Below are 21,015 nucleotides of genomic sequence, written 5' to 3' on the forward strand. Positions count from 1 at the left end.
TCATTTTGTATCTCAAACTAGAGATGTATGGATCAGATGAAATAAGTAATTTATGAATCAAATCGGTATTAGTAGCGATTCTACTATACTTTCTTGTATTGAACTTTCGGTAATGCTTCACGTCCTTGTATCGAGATTCCTGAGATTCTTCAGATAATAAACCTATTGGAATTAGTGCAAAATGGTCAATGATTTTATTTCCATGATAAAGTATCTTATGCACAGATGCTAGCATATAGTACCAATTATATAAATTTATATATAATTGTAAAGTTTCTTTCGCATAAAACTTGAATTTCATGGTGTCAATTTTTATACCACATGCAATAGTTTGTAATATGATTCCAAATCTAACGATTAATTGTTTGTCGACACCTGTTATTTGGGATGCCAAGTCAGGATCACGAAAAAATCTTCTTGCAGTATTACCGTCATTGGAAGATCCTGTCCCTTGTTTTGGGTAATCTATAAGTAAACATGTTGTATCTTTGAACATTTTTTGGATCCTAGTTTTAACTAATTTCATTTGTTCTTTTTCTTCAATCGATTTTGCAGCCCACTTGCAGAAATCTAATCTACATGCTATATGAAGAATACATTCCATAAATCGTATCCATGCATGCAAACTTGATAAGCCATATTTAAAATTATAAAGTATCTCAGTTTTTTTCGATAACTCATTCAAATTATTCATTTGTGATGGTGTTGCTTTACATATTACACAAGATGCGGATGAAGGTGTATCTGTTAATGTCTGTACGACTTTTCCATCTATCATAGTTAGATGCAGCGAGTGCTTTACATGAATTTTTATACTAGCAATCTCTAGTGACGTTGGTGATAGAGCGTTGATTTCAGATTTTATTCGAGCTACTTTATCACGAGTGTTCTCTGGTGTTTCTTTGATATATTCGAAACTGATAACTCGGCAATATCTAGTCGAGCCAGATTGTGGATTAGACCAAATTTTTTTTCTTAAATTTGGTATATTTTCTTCTAATGTAAGCGGTACCCTAGAGATCATAAAAATACTACTGTCTGATGTAGTGCCATCAGTAAATTTTTATTTATATTCACTCTGATCAGATGCACCATCACATCCCCATTTACAAGTCATTATAAGAGATACTTCAATTACATTTTTAGGTATGAGAGAAATAACAGTAGGTATTTGTAGTAACCGCTTACATGTATGATCTAATAAAGCTTGCAAATCAATGGAAACGTGTTTCTCAGTTATTAATATACTTGAAGGTACAGGATAGCATTCTGCTTTTGCTTCTGCAAGCTTTTAATAAGGTATAAAAATATCTGCATTCTTTTCTTTAGATCGTTTTCGAATCGTATCATACTGCCACCGAGATAACTTTGTATCCTCAATAAGAGCTAATGATTCAGTTTCGGTAAGTAAGTAAGTTGTAAGATGTAAGTAAGATGGATGTAAGTAAGTTGCATTCTTCATTGTTTAAAAGGCATTCAATAATATGTATCAAATGTTTCTTTCCAGAATCTCTTAAGTTTTTATAAAAAGCCTGTTTTATTTCTTCTTCTGAATAACTTTCAGACAGAAGTAGTATTTTTCTGCGCTTAGTAGATTTAGAATTACCTTCGTAATTATCTAATGATGGTCTGCCACCACTTGGGGCATCCTCTTTAAGATCAATAATACCATTTTCTGATAACCACTGGCAATTTTTATTTCTAAATACATTTTCTTTGTAAAATGCAGAAGATAATTTCATTTTGAAGATGCGCAGAAAACTAAAACTAAGTATTGGGTTTGTGGGTTTGAGGGTTTGGGGTTTGGGGGTTTGGGTTTGTGGGTTTGGAGTATTGGGTTTGGGGTTTTGTATTTGTGGGTTTGAGGCTTGGTGTTTGTGGGTTTGAGGTTTTGGGTTTGTGAGTTTGGAGAATAGGCTTCGTAGCTCTCTTCCATATAGTTTAAAAAAGATCATCACCAAAAATTATAAAGTTTGAACAAGATTTCTGGCATCTAAATGGTTTTGAACCTATTGACCACAATGTGGCGCCTGTCGGTCCAGGAATCCTATCAGCACCCCCATCGTACTAATTATAGTCCGGGATAAGATAGTAGAGAATTATAGTCTCGCGGTTCTTATTATGAAATGGCAGAACTCCGGAAAGTTATCTTTACATGGCGAAATCATGTACAAGACTGCCTACGCTTGTCCCTCTCGGGGTCTCACAAACTTGCCGTCAGTGCTAGAAGAGATGTACTTATCACTTCCTTTAAGAGCAAGTGTGTCCTGGGAACCGAGAGATGCGTGTAGCTTAATTATTTATTTAGGGTAGCGGTTATCTCTACGCATCTATGCTCTATTTCATCTTCGGCCTAGTGTATATGTTCCACGTACATGTGGTTTGTTTATTTCGGTGTACGAGGGTGGTCCGATAAGTACTTAACCTCACCGCCCGATGGCGCCACTCTCGCAAAAGAAATATTCTATCACGTAATACAACCTTCTCGATGGTTACTGTTCAGATTTTAGCCGGACCGGAGTTGTAGTTTATTTTTGAGAGCGTATGAAAGCAAGTGTGTCCGTTGATTTTTGAAAAATGGAAAAGGTGCAGTATCAGTCGGTGATTCGATTCTTGTTTTTGGAAGGGACATCGCGCAGCGAACTCAAAAAGCGCTTGGATGCTGTGTACGGTGACTCGTCAAAAATTGGTCAAAAATTGGTTTAATGAGTTTCAACGTGGTCGCACGTCGATTTTTGAAGAGCCACGTCCAGGTACTCCGAAAACGGCTACCACGGAGGATAACGTGACAAAAATTCACGATCTCGTATTGGCAGATCGACAATTGAATGTGCGCGAGATAGCTAAGATCGTAGGCATCTCAAAAGACCGCGTGGGTCATGTCCTGCATGAAATTTTTGGCATGAGAAAGCTGTCGGCGCGATAGGTGCCGCGTTTGCTCACTCCGAACAACAAGCGCAACCGTGAGACAACTTCAGAGCAATGTCTGACGCTGTTTAAGCGCAATCCGAAGGAGTTTCTGCGTCGTTTCGTGACAGTCGACGAAACATGGATTCACTGGTATACACCAGAGACCAAGGAACAGTCGAAACAGTGGACTTTACCCGGCGCAAGTGTTCCGAAGAAGGCGAAGACTGCCCCATCGGCCGGAAAGGTGATGGCCACCGTTTTCTGGGATTCACAAGGTGTGATCTACATCGACTACCTGGAGAGGGGCAAAACGGTCACAGGGCTGTACTATGCTGAATTATTGGTCCGATTCGACGTCGAATTGCAGAAAAAACGGCCCCATTTGGCGAAGAAAAACGTGCTCTTCTACCATGACAACGCACCGGTTCACACCTCCACCGTCGCCATGGCCAAATTGGTCGAATTATGCTACGAACTGCTGCACCATCCATCGTATTCTCCAGAAATTTGAGTCGAATAAATTATTATTAATTATTAATTGACCTCGAGAAAACGTATTTTTCAGACGGGTTAAAGAAGTTGGAGCATCGCTGAGCCAAGTGTATCGAACTAAAAGGAGACTATGTTGAAAAATAAAACGCCACTTTTCCAAAATTTTCTTTTTTCTTTTGTAGGCTAAGTACTTATCGGACCACCCTCGTATCTTATATTTTTTATTAGTACTGCGCTCAGATCGCGTGTGCGACGAGTACACGTGTATGACATATGACTATGGAAAAGAACTATAAATCGAATAACAACATGTAGTGGTGAGCCTCTCTGACGAACTAGGACAATTAAAGGTCACTTAGTGGTTGCATTTTTGCTCATCGCGGAGTATCAGATTGTCCAGAGCCCACGACATCGCCATCGTCATGTGCGCATTAGTGTTGAATGGAAAGAAATGGCAAGAGAGAAAAAAAAACTCACATTGTCGCTATTCATGCCCAGTTGGTGCAGCTTCTCTCATTGTAAATTCGGGTGTCGGTGGCGATGATACAAACGTCGACGAATTTGCTGCAGTAGCCGGGGACGACCTTGCTTTCCAGACCAATAGCCAACAAAATGAAAACGCATAGTTGAATACTCGCCGTTCTCTTAGTACCACCGCCCTCTTTCCGAATAGAATTCGGTTATCCAACTTGCTCTTTATCTCCTTTCTCGCTCTCTTATATTTTCTCTCCTCTCCTGCCCCTCGCGCCTCTTCGTCTTCATAGCCTGCTAGAAATTGCGCAGCTCATCCGCCCTAAGTCGCTAATCCACACCTTAAATTATATAAACTGGGTATTGCGATAATGCAATCACATCGATGCCCAGCTTAACGATAGCAAGACAACGATAGACAACGAGAGAAGAAAGACGACAGGGTAATCGCTACTAAGCGGTTTTTCTTGCCACAAGTTTCTCTGTATACTTTCCATCCTTCAAAAGTATTTAACCTTTTTTGTCCTATTAAATACTTTCCGAGCCTCTCTTCTTGCTATTTCAATGTATTTTTTCCACTATGGCGTATCACCAGCCTGTGTAATTGTTTTAAATGAACGGTTGTTCTTATACGCTTTTACCATGGTATCTTGAACAAATTCCACAGTCTCGTCCAGATCCGTTCTATTGCCATATTTATCCTTTAAATGAGCTAGTTTATTTCCTAGCTCTATCCTGTATTCTTCCTAGTTTGTATTCTTGGGTTCCCTCCTAGGTACCCTGATGGACCTTAGAACCTTAATCCTGAAAGTTATGGTCCTATGATTTGACATGGATGGTTCGTTTTCCACTCTTCATCTATGAGTATTTTTTCTAATATTTATTGAAACTACAGTAAAGTCTAGAACTTTGCTTCTAATTGAATTAATAAAAGTTGGTTCCTCTGTTTTCAATGTCTAATTATATTTCTCTGTTTTCTATGTCTAATTGTATTTCTTGAAGTTATTTCAGTAAGTTTGCGCCCCTTCCATTGATATCGAAGCTTCCCCATACCGCATGATGTTCGTTGACATCACACCCAATTACCAGGTCAAGATTCTTATGACGACAGTATTAGATCACCTTTTTTATCCTATTTGTTAATATTTCGTTATCTTGTAGCTCAATCTTGATGGTTGGGCAGTCTCTGGAACTTAATTTCTGTATCAGAAAATAATATACTATACTCTTGATACAAATGCATGTTCGCGTACTCCCGTCATTACTTCAAACAAACAGTTCTTGCTTTTATGTCATCCGCCTCCTAATATGGCCCCGCTATACCCATGGTTCCTGTATTAGTGCTATATATGTCTGCACCTTTTCCATGCTACTTGCTAAAATTGCAGAGGCGCTTTTGGAATGATACAAATTTATCTGAAAAAAAGCGTATCTAGGTAAGAATCATATTTATTATCCACCCGCTACTGCACTTCCGCCTCGACTTTTTCTTCAGCCTCCTTGATCTGAGATTGGCATAGTACTTTGAAGATAATCTTTCCGACCCCCACCTGAAATCTAAAATTCCAGTTCTCAAGTATGTCCACCGATAGTTCATCTAGGCCTCAGAATCAGAACGCCATACAGCATCTGTTTCAAGACCGTCCATTTAGTGGTGTCTTCTCCACTAGTGAGTCACGTTACAATACTGTGAGAAATCAAGTATTTCTACACACATATATATATATATGGGTAATTCCATAGAATTTTTAACATTCGCAATTCCGGGGGGTCACCGATCCTGCCCGAGGCCTTGATTTGTTGTTGTACATGCAAAAAAAGAACTTTTGGCTATCTCAGTTTTTTTTTTAAATATATATAGCCAGTTATGTATATAAATAGGTAAAAAAAGAGCCTTTTTTTGGCCATTTTTGAAGGATCGTAACTCCGCGAGTTTTTAAGATACTGGGACAGGCGACCTCGCATTCGATTCGTCTTTTCACGTACTTCTCCAAACATTACGGTCCAAAACCTGCAAGAACAGTTCCCTAAGCGCCCGCTCAATGTAAACGAATGGTATCCGGCTACGGTAATGGTCATATTCAAGGACCCGTAGCTCCGTCAATTTTGATTTTTTCGAAAAACGGCAAGGGACTTTTCTGTTCGTCTTGAAAAGACCTTTAATTTGCGATCCCGCCCATTCCGCTAGCTTCATTTAGATCAGAAATACAGCTATTTGAAATTGGCTATTTTTCCAAAAATAGCAAAAATTCAAATTTTCAAAGTGGATTTAAAAAAAACCTATTTAATTTTTCGTATATATTTTTTTTAAATTTATAGTGCATAGTACGTAGAACGTCCTCCTAAAATTTGGTGAGGGTACTTTGCTTTATTTTCGAGAAAAAAATGTTTGAAAATCTCACTTTTTTAATTATCGAAAAAAACACCATTTTCCAGCCCACTCATCTCTGGTTCTAAAACGCCCAACAAAAGTCTGAACAACGAAATTGAAACTCTTATGAAAGCCAAAGAACTTCTACTAACTTCATTCAGAAAGACTCAAATACAAATAACTTACATGCATTGAAAGTTGTTTCCAAAATTATGTGATTCTGGCCGTCTATCGAATCTTCTCGTAACTACCTCTAGATAAAGCATCAAATCTTCTTGTAACTGGATCAAGCATCATTTAATTAAATTTGAAAACAATAAAGCTACATGTTCTCAAAGGTAACTTTCGCACCAAAATAGGGAATATTGTTGTACTATTTGTTGTAAAGTTATTTTTCAAACGTAGGTTTGGATAATTCAAAAATTCTATTTTATTAAAATTTTATTACTGTCACTATTATTTAACAAATCTTTGAACATTAAAAAAGAAACTCAAAGTAAAATTTTAATTATTTCGTAACAGTTTCGACTTTTGATGTTTCAGATAGTGAGGTAATTTTGAACTCTGTGTGTTTCTCATCAATTGGCCTCATGCAGTGATATGTTCTAGTACCTTCGACTGTGCATGCTGAGTCAAAACGTTTTTTCAATTTTCGTTCCCTTTGTTCACATTCTGTATTATTGACCCATAGAAATCTGTGATAATTCGAAGTATGTTAATTTCAACAGTGTATGAATATCATAATTATTTTTACTTACCTTGTTGAAATCATGTTCTCGCTCAAAAATTCATACATGGCTCAGGGGAGTGACAATTTGTTGTTCAGGCGGCAGCCTCAAAGAAGCTACAGCTCCAGTGCCGTCACATGGTCCTTTTCCATGGGCCGTGGGGAAAAAGTTGTATGACACAACTTCAATACCAAAATCTTTGACATGTGTACAAGTATTGGCGAAATTATTTCTGTAACATTTGAGATTATTTAACATTACCAAAATTTTTTTCAAATAAATTCATTTATTTCAAATTCTATCAAGAAAATTACATACTTGTTCTTGTATTGCGTTGGAGCTCCGTCAGAGAAGTATATGAGCTTTTTAATCCACGGAAAATTTTCTTTTAAAATTTCCATGACTTTTTGTTGGAAAAGATGAACAACATAAGCATTATGTTTTAAATAGTCGCTAACGACATAAAAACTTGCATGTTATAGTTTATCATCGCTATCTCTGTAGTACAACAAAAATGGATGCAATGTTGCTTGGCTATTATTATAGTAAAATGCCTGGGTGGAATCTTGAGCTATGAAAGTGTAGTTCTCTGCGAAATCCATTATAATAAGACCTGTGTCATATTCTAAATTGTTCTTTGTGTATTCAAAATAATTTTTCTGGCATTCATTAACAAAATGGTGCTTCCTCAAGTTCCATACATCCATAATCAAGTTATCATAAAATGTATCTGCATCTTCAGTCACTGATTGCAGTGTTACGCGACTGTTACTTTGTGTCCCTTTTGTTATTAATATCAACTGACAACCAAGTATAATACTTTACTGAGCCACTAATTTTGATTAAATTGTTTTCTTCTAAATACTCTCGAATGGCATCTGGACCTAGGCAGTTTGGGCAATCATGAAGCATACATCTTTCATTTTCAACAGAACATACTGACAATGCCATTAATACTCTGTATTTCAAAGTAATTGAACATGCTCTACATTTTAATTTTACATTCTGGTGCTCACCACAAACACAAATAGAGTGAGTACCAGGCTCACCTGCTGTTTTACAGTCCTTAGGCCTCAAACTAGCGAAATATGAAAATCCAGGATATTTTTGAAGGTCGTCCTTATTGTCGTTAATCCACTTGTCATATAATTCTTTAATGGTATAAAGAAGCTTTTTCTGTACTTTTTCTTTCTTATTAGTTTTTTCGTTCAAAATAGAGACATATTTTTTAGCACCAGCACACATTCTACTATTTGTTCTATAAAAATCTTGAATAGAATCTATCAATTCATCAGAATAATGACAAGGTTTTTTACGCCCAGGATCTCCAAGCACACCTTCAAATATATTTAAATCAATACTTAGTCGAAATTTAAAAAATAACAATCTTATTTAGTGTTCAAGCAAAGAAATGTATTCGTGCATTAATTAATTTATCAATTTTTACATCAATAGGTGAATACATATCAACCCCTGTTTGACACACTAGGGTAATCAACCGTTCAACTTTAATCAACCCAAGGTTTGAAAGCCATGTTTCCAGTTAATCTAAGCACTTAAGTTTAAAAAAATCCATTGCCCTTTCAAACTATAGACATCACACTAGAAACCAGGAAAGTTTCAATTTTTTTATAAAAAATATGGTTTACTCATTTTTTTATACATATTTTGATTTTGTCACTGTACATAAGTCTTCATTTTTAATTGTATAAGTTGTATTTTTGAAAATACGCAATCGGTGATTTGTTATAAAAATTTTTGCACGATATCGGGAATTTACAGAAGTGTGTCAAGTAAGAGTTAACAATCTTTATAAATTATAAACGTTTACTAGTAAAAAAAATTACCATTTTCTTCTCGTACTATATTAGCTTTTCTGATCATATAACTAGAGCAATCAACATGTTGTTGAACTTGATCATGAGTCCAATTTTTTGGGAATAAAGTTAAAATTCTTATTCTTTCCCGACTTGCAGTTTGTTTATCATAAGCATCTTTTATATTTTCTAATATTGATTCAAGCGACTTACTATCTTTTTGCAACTTTGATAATTCTGGAATTTCTACATTTGTACCAAAAACACCATTCATTTGATCTACAACCCGCTCACAAACACTATGAGCCATTTCCAGAGTCAAGTTTTCTCGACTTACATCGGATAATTTTTGTCGTTTTGGCAAAGGTAACTCTACAGCATCAAGAATTCTTTTTAGATTTTGCTCTTTTTGCATTTGCTCTTGGCTTTCAGGTTGAAATCCTAAGCTGCCTCCAGATGTAGACGGTGTACTAGTCAGCGTATTAGTCGAGTTGCTATTATCACCTACACTACTTATTGCCGAAATAACTTGTGAATCCGGCTCACTTTCAGTACAAGTAAAAGAGACAGATTCATCTTTATCTATGAGTTCATTTTGTTCGTTTTCCCACTTTGTAATTGCTTCTGAAATTAATATTCCGCATTTTGCACACACTTTGTTGCCAGGTGGTATTAAAATGTTACTGGCTTTATAAAAATCTTCACATTTTTCTAGAGAAATTTCTTTCAAACAAGTTTTAATGATAGCTTTATGTTTTTCATAAGGATCAAAACATTTCTTCTGGTACATAGCATAATTTTTTAGCATATAATTATTGTGCAAAGGACAAATTACTCCACTTGGATTTGGTGGAAAGTTTGGCACTCGATATTGAAGAGCTTTTAAATCCTCCTCGCACAAGTCTTTCAGATTAACTGATTCTTTTATAAATAAATTATTTCCACATTTAGTATCTAATAAACGTCCTACTAAGCATCTTTCATTATCCATGTTGAATAAAAATGACAAATTCTTGAATAGTCGTAAGATTCTTATACTTTCAAAAATAAAACCTGGAATTTGAACATATCATCATATTTTTTGTAAATTTAATGTAAAAAATTGTAATAAACGCAGAATTATATTGAGGACCAGCCAGTGCTTCAGTTATACGCATCATTGTAGAACAGTTTCTTACGCTATTTTTTGTAAAATACCAACTTTCACTTCTCTTTGGCTCATAAACATTTTTGTCATCAAATAGTAAGCTACTTTTATTTTCTAAAAGTATTAACTCATGTTGTAAAAGATTTTTCATTGTTTGGTTACAATTATTTATTCTTTAACTTTTTACAACCATTTGAAACTAAACTTTACATTTTATATATTTGTACTAAGAAAATAACATATTATTAAAAAAGTATTATGATAACAAAAATAAAATTATGTTTGAGCGACAAAGACTAAATACAAAATAATCTCATATCTGATTTGACTTGTATAAAAGTATTTAGTGTAAATCAAATGTCATGACACAGTGAATGACAGTACCAATAAAGGTTGTTGGTTTTTGATACTTATTGTTATCTTCAGTTCTGTGTAAACTTGATACCGATTGTATATGAGTGATATTTCTGTTTTGTTGAAACCTTAAATAAAAGAGTAAGTGGACAAGAAAAGAAATTCAATAAAAAAACATCCTATCTTTTTTTGAATAAGTATCTCTAATATTTTTTATAATGCTATTATTAAATTGTGATTTTTCATAAATTTTATCTGACACTTGACAGGTTTCAAGTAAGAGAATTTCAATAAGAATAAACTGAACAAAGTACTGAAGTTTTTCAAAAAACATGCCGAGAGATATGAAATTGTTGGTTTTAATAAAATTTATACAAATAAGCGTTTGGCAAAATTTTCAAGGATTATTCATAACCGTATTGCTACATTACTGAGAATCTAAAAATGTCTATAAATTTTAAAGAAATTTAGAAAATTTTGTTATTTTTTTCGTTTAACTGTTGTCGAATTTCAGATTTAACAATGGCTAGATCCCTTAAACGTATAATATTCAAAGGAATTTAATTGTCTTGGTGGTTTGAATAAATTTTTGATAACATGAACAGTCAGAGCTGTAGTATTTGTCAGATCCGACAATTATTTAGTAATAATGAGAAAGTTTTTTTGAGCATAATCACCATCCAAATAAAGTCAAATACAAAATGATAATTTTCATAAATAAACATAATAGATCATGAAATAGTATTCAAATTACAAGACAGACAATATATGACATAGATATATTTTTTCGAATTACATTAATATTTTTCTAAAAATTAAAGAATAAATATATAATATCTATCTTTACAGAAATATTTTTTTTAAAATGTGTAGAGATGTTTTTCTATAAAAATGAAGAAAAATGTGTTTTCATAAAATGTAATATATTTGCTGACTATATAACGATAAATTTATTTATACCTTAATGCTATATGCAAATTCAGAATGATATTCCAGAATTATACTTTCAAGTTACCCACAAGCGGATTATCATGTCACACCAAAAGTCTATATCAACATATAAACCGAACATTTAAAAAGTTAAAAAAGGCGTAGTATGTACTGACATATTTTCTAACAATCGTTCGTCAATTACTTTTGTGGTATTTCATATTTCATGTTTTAATACAGTTTTTTGTTATGACTAATACTTATTAGCTACTTAGCAACAGCGGCAACAACAACTAAACGGGTCTACTTTACAAGGTGGAAAAAGGACTTCTGATGTCAGTACCTCAAAATCAATAAAATTGAATATTTGAAAAACCATTTGCACCATTCAATAGTGCTTTTAATCTTCTACTTCAAAAATTCATTAGACGTTTTTGTGCGCTATCTTTTAATGTGTGTAATTGACAAAAACTTTCCTGGCTACTACACAATATACACAGTCTTGTTGACAAGTCATGTAACTACCAAGATGGAGTCCTATTCGCGATCGCAATGAAATCGAGGGGGCGCTTCGTTCGCCAGCCCATTCAATTAACATGGGAAAATGACTGAATTTAACAGCAGCAAACATGCTGTTGAAGTAGTTTTAACCATCCGCTGCTATCGAAAGCATTCAGTGCTGCAGTCAACTTTTCGATCGCGAATATTATATTAGGCTTTCGTAAATGTCAAAATAATTCAAATACATAAAAAAATATAGTGTACATAAATAATTGTATTTATTGTATTTATCAGTCATTGTCATTGATAACTTCAAAATAATTATAAAAAATTATCTGACATTGTCTATCATCTATTCAGTGACAACGCTGACGCATATTGAAAAATTCTCTTTTTAGTCTTAGATGTGATTTCTCGCTCAATCGAAACTATTATAAATCTAATTAAATTAAACTCGAAAACAAATAGTCTTGTGTATGATATGACATGATGCCTGATCTAGTTACGAGAAGATTCGATAGACGGCCAGAATCACATAATTTTGGAAACAACTTTCAATGCATGTAAGTTATTTGTATTTGAGTCTTTCTGAATGAAGTTAGTAGAAGTTCTTTGGCTTTCATAAGAGTTTCAATTTCGTTGTTCAGACTTTTGTTGGGCGTTTTAGAACCAGAGATGAGTGGGCTGGAAAATGGTGTTTTTTTCGATAATTAAAAAAGTGAGATTTTCAAACATTTTTTTCTCGAAAATAAAGCAAAGTACCCTCGCCAAATTTTAGGAGGACGTTCTACGTACTATGCACTATAAATTTAAAAAAAATATATACGAAAAATTAAATAGGTTTTTTTTTAATCCACTTTGAAAATTTGAATTTTTGCTATTTTTGGAAAAATAGCCAATTTCAAATAGCTGTATTTCTGATCTAAATGAAGCTAGCGAAATGGGCGGGATCGCAAGTTAAAGGTCTTTTCAAGACGAACAGAAAAGTCCGTTGCCGTTTTTCGAAAAAATCAAAATTGACGGAGCTACGGGTCCTTGAATATGACCATTACCGTAGCCGGATACCATTCGTTTACATTGAGCGGGCGCTTAGGGAACTGTTCTTGCAGGTTTTGGACCGTAATGTTTGGAGAAGTACGTGAAAAGACGAATCGAATGCGAGGTCGCCTGTCCCGGTATCTTAAAAACTCGCGGAGTTACGATCCTTCAAAAATGGCTAAAAAAAGGCTCTTTTTTTACCTATTTATATACATAACTGGCTATATATATTTTAAAAAAAACTGAGATAGCCAAAAGTTCTTTTTTTGCATGTACAACAACAAATCAAGGCCTCGGGCAGGATCGGTGACCCCCCGGAATTGCGAATGTTAAAAATTCTATGGAATTACCCATATATATTCTTCATCTATCATCCCTTCCTCATCGATCTTAATAGAGGCTTATAGATATGACTAAGATATTTTATATCATCTTTTCTATTTAAAGTGATTTTATGTAAGCCGATGTGTAACATTTCGGATATTCTGCGTTTCCTATAATTCTTTTCATAATCCAATATCTTAGTTTTGTCCTAGTCAAATTCGCGTGAGAGAGTTCTTCTATGTGCAGCGACTACTGTATCTCTTCAGGCTTTATTAACAGAAAAACAATGTGTGTTAAAAATTTGACATTACTCCAATCTCTTTATTACAAAAGTCATTACAAGAGTTTATCCGTTTAGGAAAAGACAAATCTAATTTATTAGGCAACACTGTTATTGTCTACAGTTTTAACTGCAAACAATGTTCAGCGATCTATATACGTGAAAGTAAACGTTCATTAAAAAGTAGATTAAACGAACACAAAAAAAACATTGATTCAGATACAGTAGTAGCTACACATAGAAGAACGTTCTCACATGAATTTGACTGGAAAAAAGCTAAGATATTGGATTATGAAAAGAATTATAAGAAACGAAGAATATCCGAAATGTTACACATTGGCTTACATAAAAATACGTTAAATAGAAAAGAGGATATACAATATCTTAGTCAAACCTATAAGCCTTTATTAAGATCGATGAGGAAGGGACAATAGATGAAGAATATATATAATATATATGTGTGTTGAAATACTTGATTTCTTACTTATTGTAACATGACTGACTACGAGCTATTCGTTTTAGCCTATAATAATTTGACCACGAGAGAAATCAGGTACACACATTTATTTTATTTATTTATTTAAGTCCAGAGTAAATATACATTAATAATGATTAATAATATACAATTACATTACATTACATGTAATCCAGCAGAGGAATTTCTTCCTGTGCGCTGGTCTGGCATGTTTAATAAACTAATACTAATACTTAAAACTAATTAATAATTTGTATAAAGATATTTATGATTTGTTATTTTAATCCAATGTTCTATTTAGCATCTGTCTGGCTGTAGTGAAATATCCTGTTGTTGCATTCATGGTTCTTTTGTAGATGACACGTTCTATGTTTGTTAATCTTGCTGGAGATAAATTGCAATTGTTATTTGCACAAATAAATGTTCTAATATCTAGTATTAATTTGTTCTGGTTTACTGCATCCTCATGGACTTCCGGTGTCGGATACAGAGTACCATAGAGATCAATTAATTGTTTTATATTTTTGCAGTTTAATCTATTTGCCATATTGGGTTTCCTTTGATCCATTTTTTAAGTTTGTTTTTCCTAGTTGTCGTGTTGTTAATTGTTTTCAAGTCATTTGGTAGTTTATTGTATAACATAATTGCTCTTACATAACTGTTTTTTATGCTGATAGTTAGTGTTCTTTTTGGGTGTTGGATTGAGGCGAATCTTGTTTTTCTTTCTTTTCCAATATATTTGTCCTTAAAAGTATCGTAGTGGAATAATAGAGATTCCAATGAAAAGCATTGATCTAAGTTAAGTGGGTATTCATGTGTCACAAATTAGTTTTTATAGATTATTTTTAGTAGTCTGTTTTGCAAGTTTTGTATTACTTTAATTCGACCTGTGTACGCTCCTCCCCAAGCTATAATTCCATAGGTCATTATGCTGTGAAAGAGTGCATAGTAGATCATTTTTAATGTACTGGTATTCATTATTTTTGATAGCTTATATAGGACAAAAGTTAGATATTTTGTTTTTTGGTATAGAATTTGTAGATGTAAATCCCATTTCATATTACTGTCAAAAGTAACTCCAAGATATTTTATGTTTTCGACTCGGTGTATTGGATGTCCTAAGATTTCAATTTTCAGATTTTTTGGCGTACTGTCATGATAATTTCCAAATTCCATGTACGATGTCTTGTCTATATTCAAAGATAGTTTATTAAGAGCAAGCCAAATTCCCACTATTTTTAGATATCTGTTCATATTAGTTTCAGCTTCTTTCCAATTCTTACCTTTTGCTATGATTGCTGTATCGTCTGCAAAAGATAGTATGGATTTTTCTGGTAGTATCGTTAGTAGATCATTTATGTATAGTAGGAAAAGTAGCGGACCCAGTATAGTTCCTTGTGGAACACCCATTTTTACTATTTGTTTATCGCTACTTGCATTATTTACCTTCACACATTGTTTTCTATTTGTTAGATAGCTTTTGATAAGGTTATAGGCACTACCCCTAATACCATAGTTGTATAATTTTTGTAACAGTATCTTGTGATCAACTGTGTCGAAGGCTTTGGCAAGATCCAGAAAAGTTATTGCTATAGGTTTACTTGCATCTAATTGTTCATAAATGTTGTTTGAAATATAATTTAGTGCATGTTTTGTGCATCTGTTTTTTCGAAAGCCAAATTGATTTGTGGAAAGTAAATTACAGTTGACAATGAAAGATTGAATTCTTCTATGTATTATTTTTTCAAAGATTTTAGCTATGTTGGAGATTAGAGAAATAGGTCTGTAGTTATTTGCTAAATGTTTTTCTTTTGATTTGTGGATTGGTATAATATCCGCTTCTTTTAAAGCATCAGGCCAAGTTTCATTAATAATGCACTTATTTATAGCAAGTGCAAGTGGTTCAGATACGTAGTGGATTAATGATTTTAATAATAATGAATTAATTCCATCAACTCCTCCTTTTTTGTTTTTTAGTCTGCCAATTATTTTCTTTACTTCTTGTTCATTTGTAAAATTTAAAAATATTGTTTTCGGGTTTATTTTTGGGAGGTTGAGCGGTTATATTATATTATTGCTAAGTTCCGTTCCGATTTCACAAAAAAATGTGTTCATTTTGTTTGCAATTTTTTCTGGATTGGTGATTCTATTATTTTTGTCCGTGATGTAATCAATAGTTTTGTTATTTTGAGTATTTCTCCCTAGTTTGTTGTTGACAACTGACCATAATTTCTTAGGATCATGTTGCACCATTTCTATGATTTTTTTATCGTAATTTTCTTTTGCTATTGTAATTATCTTATCTAAAATTTTGATAAAATTGTTATAGTTTTTTTTTGTTGTATCGTGAGGATTATATTTCCATTCAATATATAGGTTTTCTTTAGTTTTACATGAGTTTATTATGCCTTTGGTGATCCATTTTTTTCTTGGCTTCAAGCTATTAATAGTTTTGTTTGTAACATTTTTCTTTTCTGCCTGTTTAAGGCAATATTGTATTTTCATGATTAAGTTATTGATAGATTGATTTGTATCATTAGTTTCACTATTTTCATTCCAATTTATAGTTTGAGCTATATGTTGAAGTTTTCGGTAATTAATTTGTTTTTTATTATGTGAGTGATTTATGCTTTTTGTTTGGTTCTGCAACGCCATTATTAGTGGATAATGGTCATTGAACGGGGTGTTGACGTTGAAAGTTTTGTATGCGTTATTTTCCATTTTTATAAAAAAATTATCAATGCATGTTCCACTGTTGTTGTTGTCCAGCGAAGGTCTGGTAATCGTATTAAATCCTGAATGGTGTCCTTTTTCCATTAACATTTGCAAGAATTCTTGATCCCAAGGATCTTGGCTTAAAATGCCGCAGTTGAAATCGCCTATTAATATTGAATTTTTTTTCTTTATGTGTTGAGTTATGTATGTTTTGATCGATTGTATGAATTGTGGTTTGTGTAGGTCATGTGATCTGTATATAGCTGCTAACAGTATAGTTTTTTCATTTCCTAACTGTATTGTAGTTTGTAAAATTTTTAAATTTTGTATTTGAATTATTTCTGTTGATTCAATTATGTCGTCTCTGATATAGATCACCACGCCATCAGCCTTATTAATACTACTATTGTTATAGTACATACTGTATCCTTTAATATTGAAGACTAGGAAATGTTGTAAATTCCATGTTTCAGTACATATTATAACACTTGGTTTTTTTGTAGGTTGTTTATAAATGTTAGAAGTTTGGTGTAATTGGCATTCAAACTTCTGATATTAACACAGATAATAATTTCCTTTTCTGTTATTATGTGCTCATTTAATTCATCAGTGTTATTAATAATAATTTCGTTGCTAATATTTTCATCGATGGGATGCATTTTTATTTGTATTTCGTATTATTGTTACCATGTAAGTTGAGCGAGGATATGGAGGCTAATGACGCTAATGATGCGCCGCTTGATAGAGCAGGACGCGCGTTAATTGTTGGTTTTTCTGCAGCCGGGTGTTCTATTTTTCCGAAGTAGCGTTGGTGTGTTGGCATTATGGGGTAGTCCGACATTTCAATGTATTTGTTTATTTTTGTTTTTAAAATTTCACAAGATTGGCTGTCAATTGCACTGTGTTTAGTATCAAATTTAGTTTTGTATTTAGTATTGTTGTATGTGCAATTAGGACATGTTTGTGTTTTATTGTTGCATTGACTACCAGTGTGATTACCGCCGCATTTGTAACACGTGGCTTCATTTTTACATTTGCTCCCACTATGTCCAAACCTAGCACAGTTATAACAAGGGCTTGTATTTATAATGTCATAGACTTTGGAGTTTTGGCAACCAACAAAAAGTCTACTTTTATTCTCTCTAATGTGTTTGTACAAATTAGCTGATACCTCCATTATAACTGTCATAGTTTGCAATTTCTCATTAGTGTATGTCTGTATTACTTTACCTTTGTCATCATAATTGTGGAAATTTCTTTGGTTTATATCTGACTCAATGTCTCGCATATTTTGTGTGAAAGATTTGCTGATGCCAGTAACTTTAACTGCTGGTTTCCTAATTTGCTCTTTTTCAATTTTAGCAAACGTGTGTATTTTTTATGTAATGTTTTTTCTATAGTGTTAATACTCTCTTCATTCATGCAGTTAATTATGATAGTATCGTTATTTACTGTTTTAATTTTTTTTGTTTGTATTGTTTTATCTTTGATAAGATAATGAGCTACGGTATTTTCTAAATTAGTGGTATCATTTTTATTAGTTCGTTTGATAATAAGTCTTGGTACCTTTTTTGGCTTAGGCTTTGGTAAACTCAATGTTTCTGCATATGAATTTTTAAATATGTTATTTGGTTTATTTTTCTTTTCTTTTGCTAATAACTTATTCCTATTTTGCTTTTCTTTGATGAGTAATTCATTTAGTAATTCATTTTTTTCCTTTGTTTCTTTGTAGAGTTCTTTCAATAAGTTATTTTCAGCTTTTAGTTGTTGTATTTCATTTAATTCACTTACTTGTGTTAAATCCATATGTTCATCGTTTTCATTCATTATTTGTTTCTCATGCACGAGCTCATTTAGTATTTCTTGTTTTATTTCCTCTCTGCTTACAAGTTTGAATTGTGTTATGAAAGCACTAGCTTGTTCACTTAAGTCCCCATATGGCAAGTTTGATGTTAGTGCAAAATTTGGATGCTCCTGGCATATTATGAATGAGCTGTTTATTAGTTTGATTGCATTTCCTGCATTGATTTTTGCTACTATTTCACTCGTATGATAGAAATTTCCACATACTAAACACACAACTGCTCCTACTTTTGTATTTGGATGACACTTGAAATGCTTATGTAGCGATGATGCGTCAGGCGGTTGCACTTCCGCACCGCTTGACGGTGACATCGCGACATGTACATATAATTATATGCCATTAAAATTACATTGAAACTATACTGTTGATAATTTGTTGTTTTTCTGTTAATAAAGCCTGAAGAGATCAGCAAATGTGCTGACAAAACTTTGCTGAATATAATTAAAAATTAAGTAAATTTCCAGCTCTCACTATTTTCCTTCTTTCCATTATTACAAATTTTATCATTTAAGAAAACTATAAGGGAATCAAGACAGTATGTTAAGCATGTTTTACGTCGGGCTGGGTTATTAATTGAACTCCCTGTGACAAGTAGAATGTATCTTAATAGGAAATTAATTAGACGATCGTAGCCGTATTACAATCTGCAAAACAAAAATGTAATTGTCTAGTGCCACGTAAAAATATAACAAGAAAGCGTAATTCAATTTTATTCTACACAATAGTTTACTGAACAATAATTTTGTTACATTCAAATGAATATATCCAATCGAAATTCACATATTATTTGTATCAAATAATTTACATTATTAATATTAAACAAGTTAACAACTATTCTTGTAGACTCAATATATTCCATTTTGTGTATGAAATTGAAAAATCTTAATATGTTAATTAATATTTACGGTTCAAGTAAATAACTTTGAATATTGCAAATTTCACAGGAAGATATATCAAGCTGTCACGCCGCCTGTGCCAAACTCCTTGGCTTATTGAAGGTGAATTCAAATTAAAAAATTCCGTTCAAGAGTTAGTATGTTCACGTATCATTGAATCCACTCAGAGTGATTGTAAGTAGTAATACATTTTCTTAATCTTCTTCTATATTCATATTTTATTACAAACTAATTTTTTAGCATCAAAATTTTTATCATCGGGAAGAGAAGATGTAGATGTCAGAATGTTAGGAACTGGAAGACCATTTGCCGTGGAACTTGTTAATCCGAAGGTTACCAAACTATCACAGAACCAACTAAGTGATTTATATTATTCTATCAATAATAGTGTTGATGTTATTCAAATACAAGAAAATTTAAAAATTCTAAAGAAGAGTAATCTACGAAGGTTAAAAGAAGGGGAGGAAATGAAAATAAAAACATATCGAGCACTTTGTATTTCTGAACGGAAAATTGATGTTAATGTAACTAAAAAATTGGAATGCATTCGAAATTTAATAATTATTCAAAATACGCCCTTAAGGGTTCTTCATAGACGGGCTTTATCTCCAAGAAAACGCATTATACACGAAATACGAGGGCGACATCTTACTGAATCAGAGATAAAAAATTTTCGCAAGAAACTATATCACATACCTGAAAATTTAACATTCTTATTGCTTGATATAAAATCACAAGCTGGAACATATATTAAAGAATTTATTCATGGGGATTTCGGAAGGTCGTTTCCTAATCTTTGTACTATTCTTGGTCATAAAATCGACATAATAGCCTTAGACGTGATGGACATTGATTTAGAATGGCCTTAAATTACACTTATTAATAAATTTCGAAATATATCTCAAATTGATTTTAATGTTAACGTTTATTCGCAAAATCCCAATTCCTTTACAATATCTATTAATAATTACATGTACACTTATAAAAAAATTAATTCGTTACTTCTGTTTAGTTTTACTTTAATCTTTCCTTCTATATTTTATCTTATGATGGAGAGTTTTCATATATAAGTTGTAATGAATTCTAATTAATTTAATAATTTCTTATTATTATTAAGTTTTTGTGATCCGATAAAGTCTAAATTATTGTTTTGTATAAGTAATTGATTAAGAAATTATTCTTTTTTTTACAAGGAGTTACGGAATTCTTTTTGCAAATTCCCCTTATATTAGTCTTGCTGACTAAGGGGGTGCTGCTGACCGTTGTCTCAAGTTCTCATCTGAGTCTTGTCCAGCGACCACAAGCGAAAAACGCGTGTTCCGTCTCATCTCGTTCGTGTCCACAGTACTTACAATTGTGTGTTCGTACTCTGTTCATATTATGGTACTGCCGGAAGTATCTGTGACCCGTCAAAGCTGGCTGACGTAAAAATTTACATCGCCAAATTTTCTTCCGAGCTACAGCCTCAAGTCCCATATCGGTCGTCTTGTCCAGTTACTACGTCGTTCTTCTATCCATCGGCCTTGCCACATGTCAATTGACCTGTCACGCTCGGCAATTGCCGCGTTCTTTCGTCCTATGTTCGCGCTATTCCCATAGATCCTTTTGCATTCAAAGACCAGAAGATCCACTGGTATTACGCCAGTCACCACCAAAACAGTCTGCACAGAAACTGTTGGGTAGGAGCAAGCGATTCGCAGTG

At 33.1% G+C, this 21,015-nt stretch overlaps 1 protein-coding gene across 1 annotated transcript in view; it reads left to right on the forward strand.

Moving 5' to 3' along the window:
- The window catches only part of LOC131673778 (tRNA pseudouridine synthase Pus10), a 97,549-nt gene extending 77,348 nt beyond the window's left edge, over nt 1–20,201 (forward strand). Inside the window, exons 3-4 of the mRNA XM_058952053.1 lie at nt 19,362–19,487; nt 19,554–20,201. Coding sequence (XP_058808036.1) covers nt 19,362–19,487; nt 19,554–20,182 — 755 coding nt within the window. The 3' untranslated portion in view covers nt 20,183–20,201. The remainder of the gene's footprint in view (nt 1–19,361; nt 19,488–19,553) is intronic.
- The last annotated feature ends 814 nt before the right edge of the window (nt 20,202–21,015 follow it).

Source organism: Phymastichus coffea, unplaced genomic scaffold (assembly GCF_024137745.1).
Source record: "Phymastichus coffea isolate CEN01 unplaced genomic scaffold, Cenicafe_Pcof_1.1 PCOF00195, whole genome shotgun sequence".
Taxonomy (NCBI): domain Eukaryota; kingdom Metazoa; phylum Arthropoda; class Insecta; order Hymenoptera; family Eulophidae; genus Phymastichus; species Phymastichus coffea.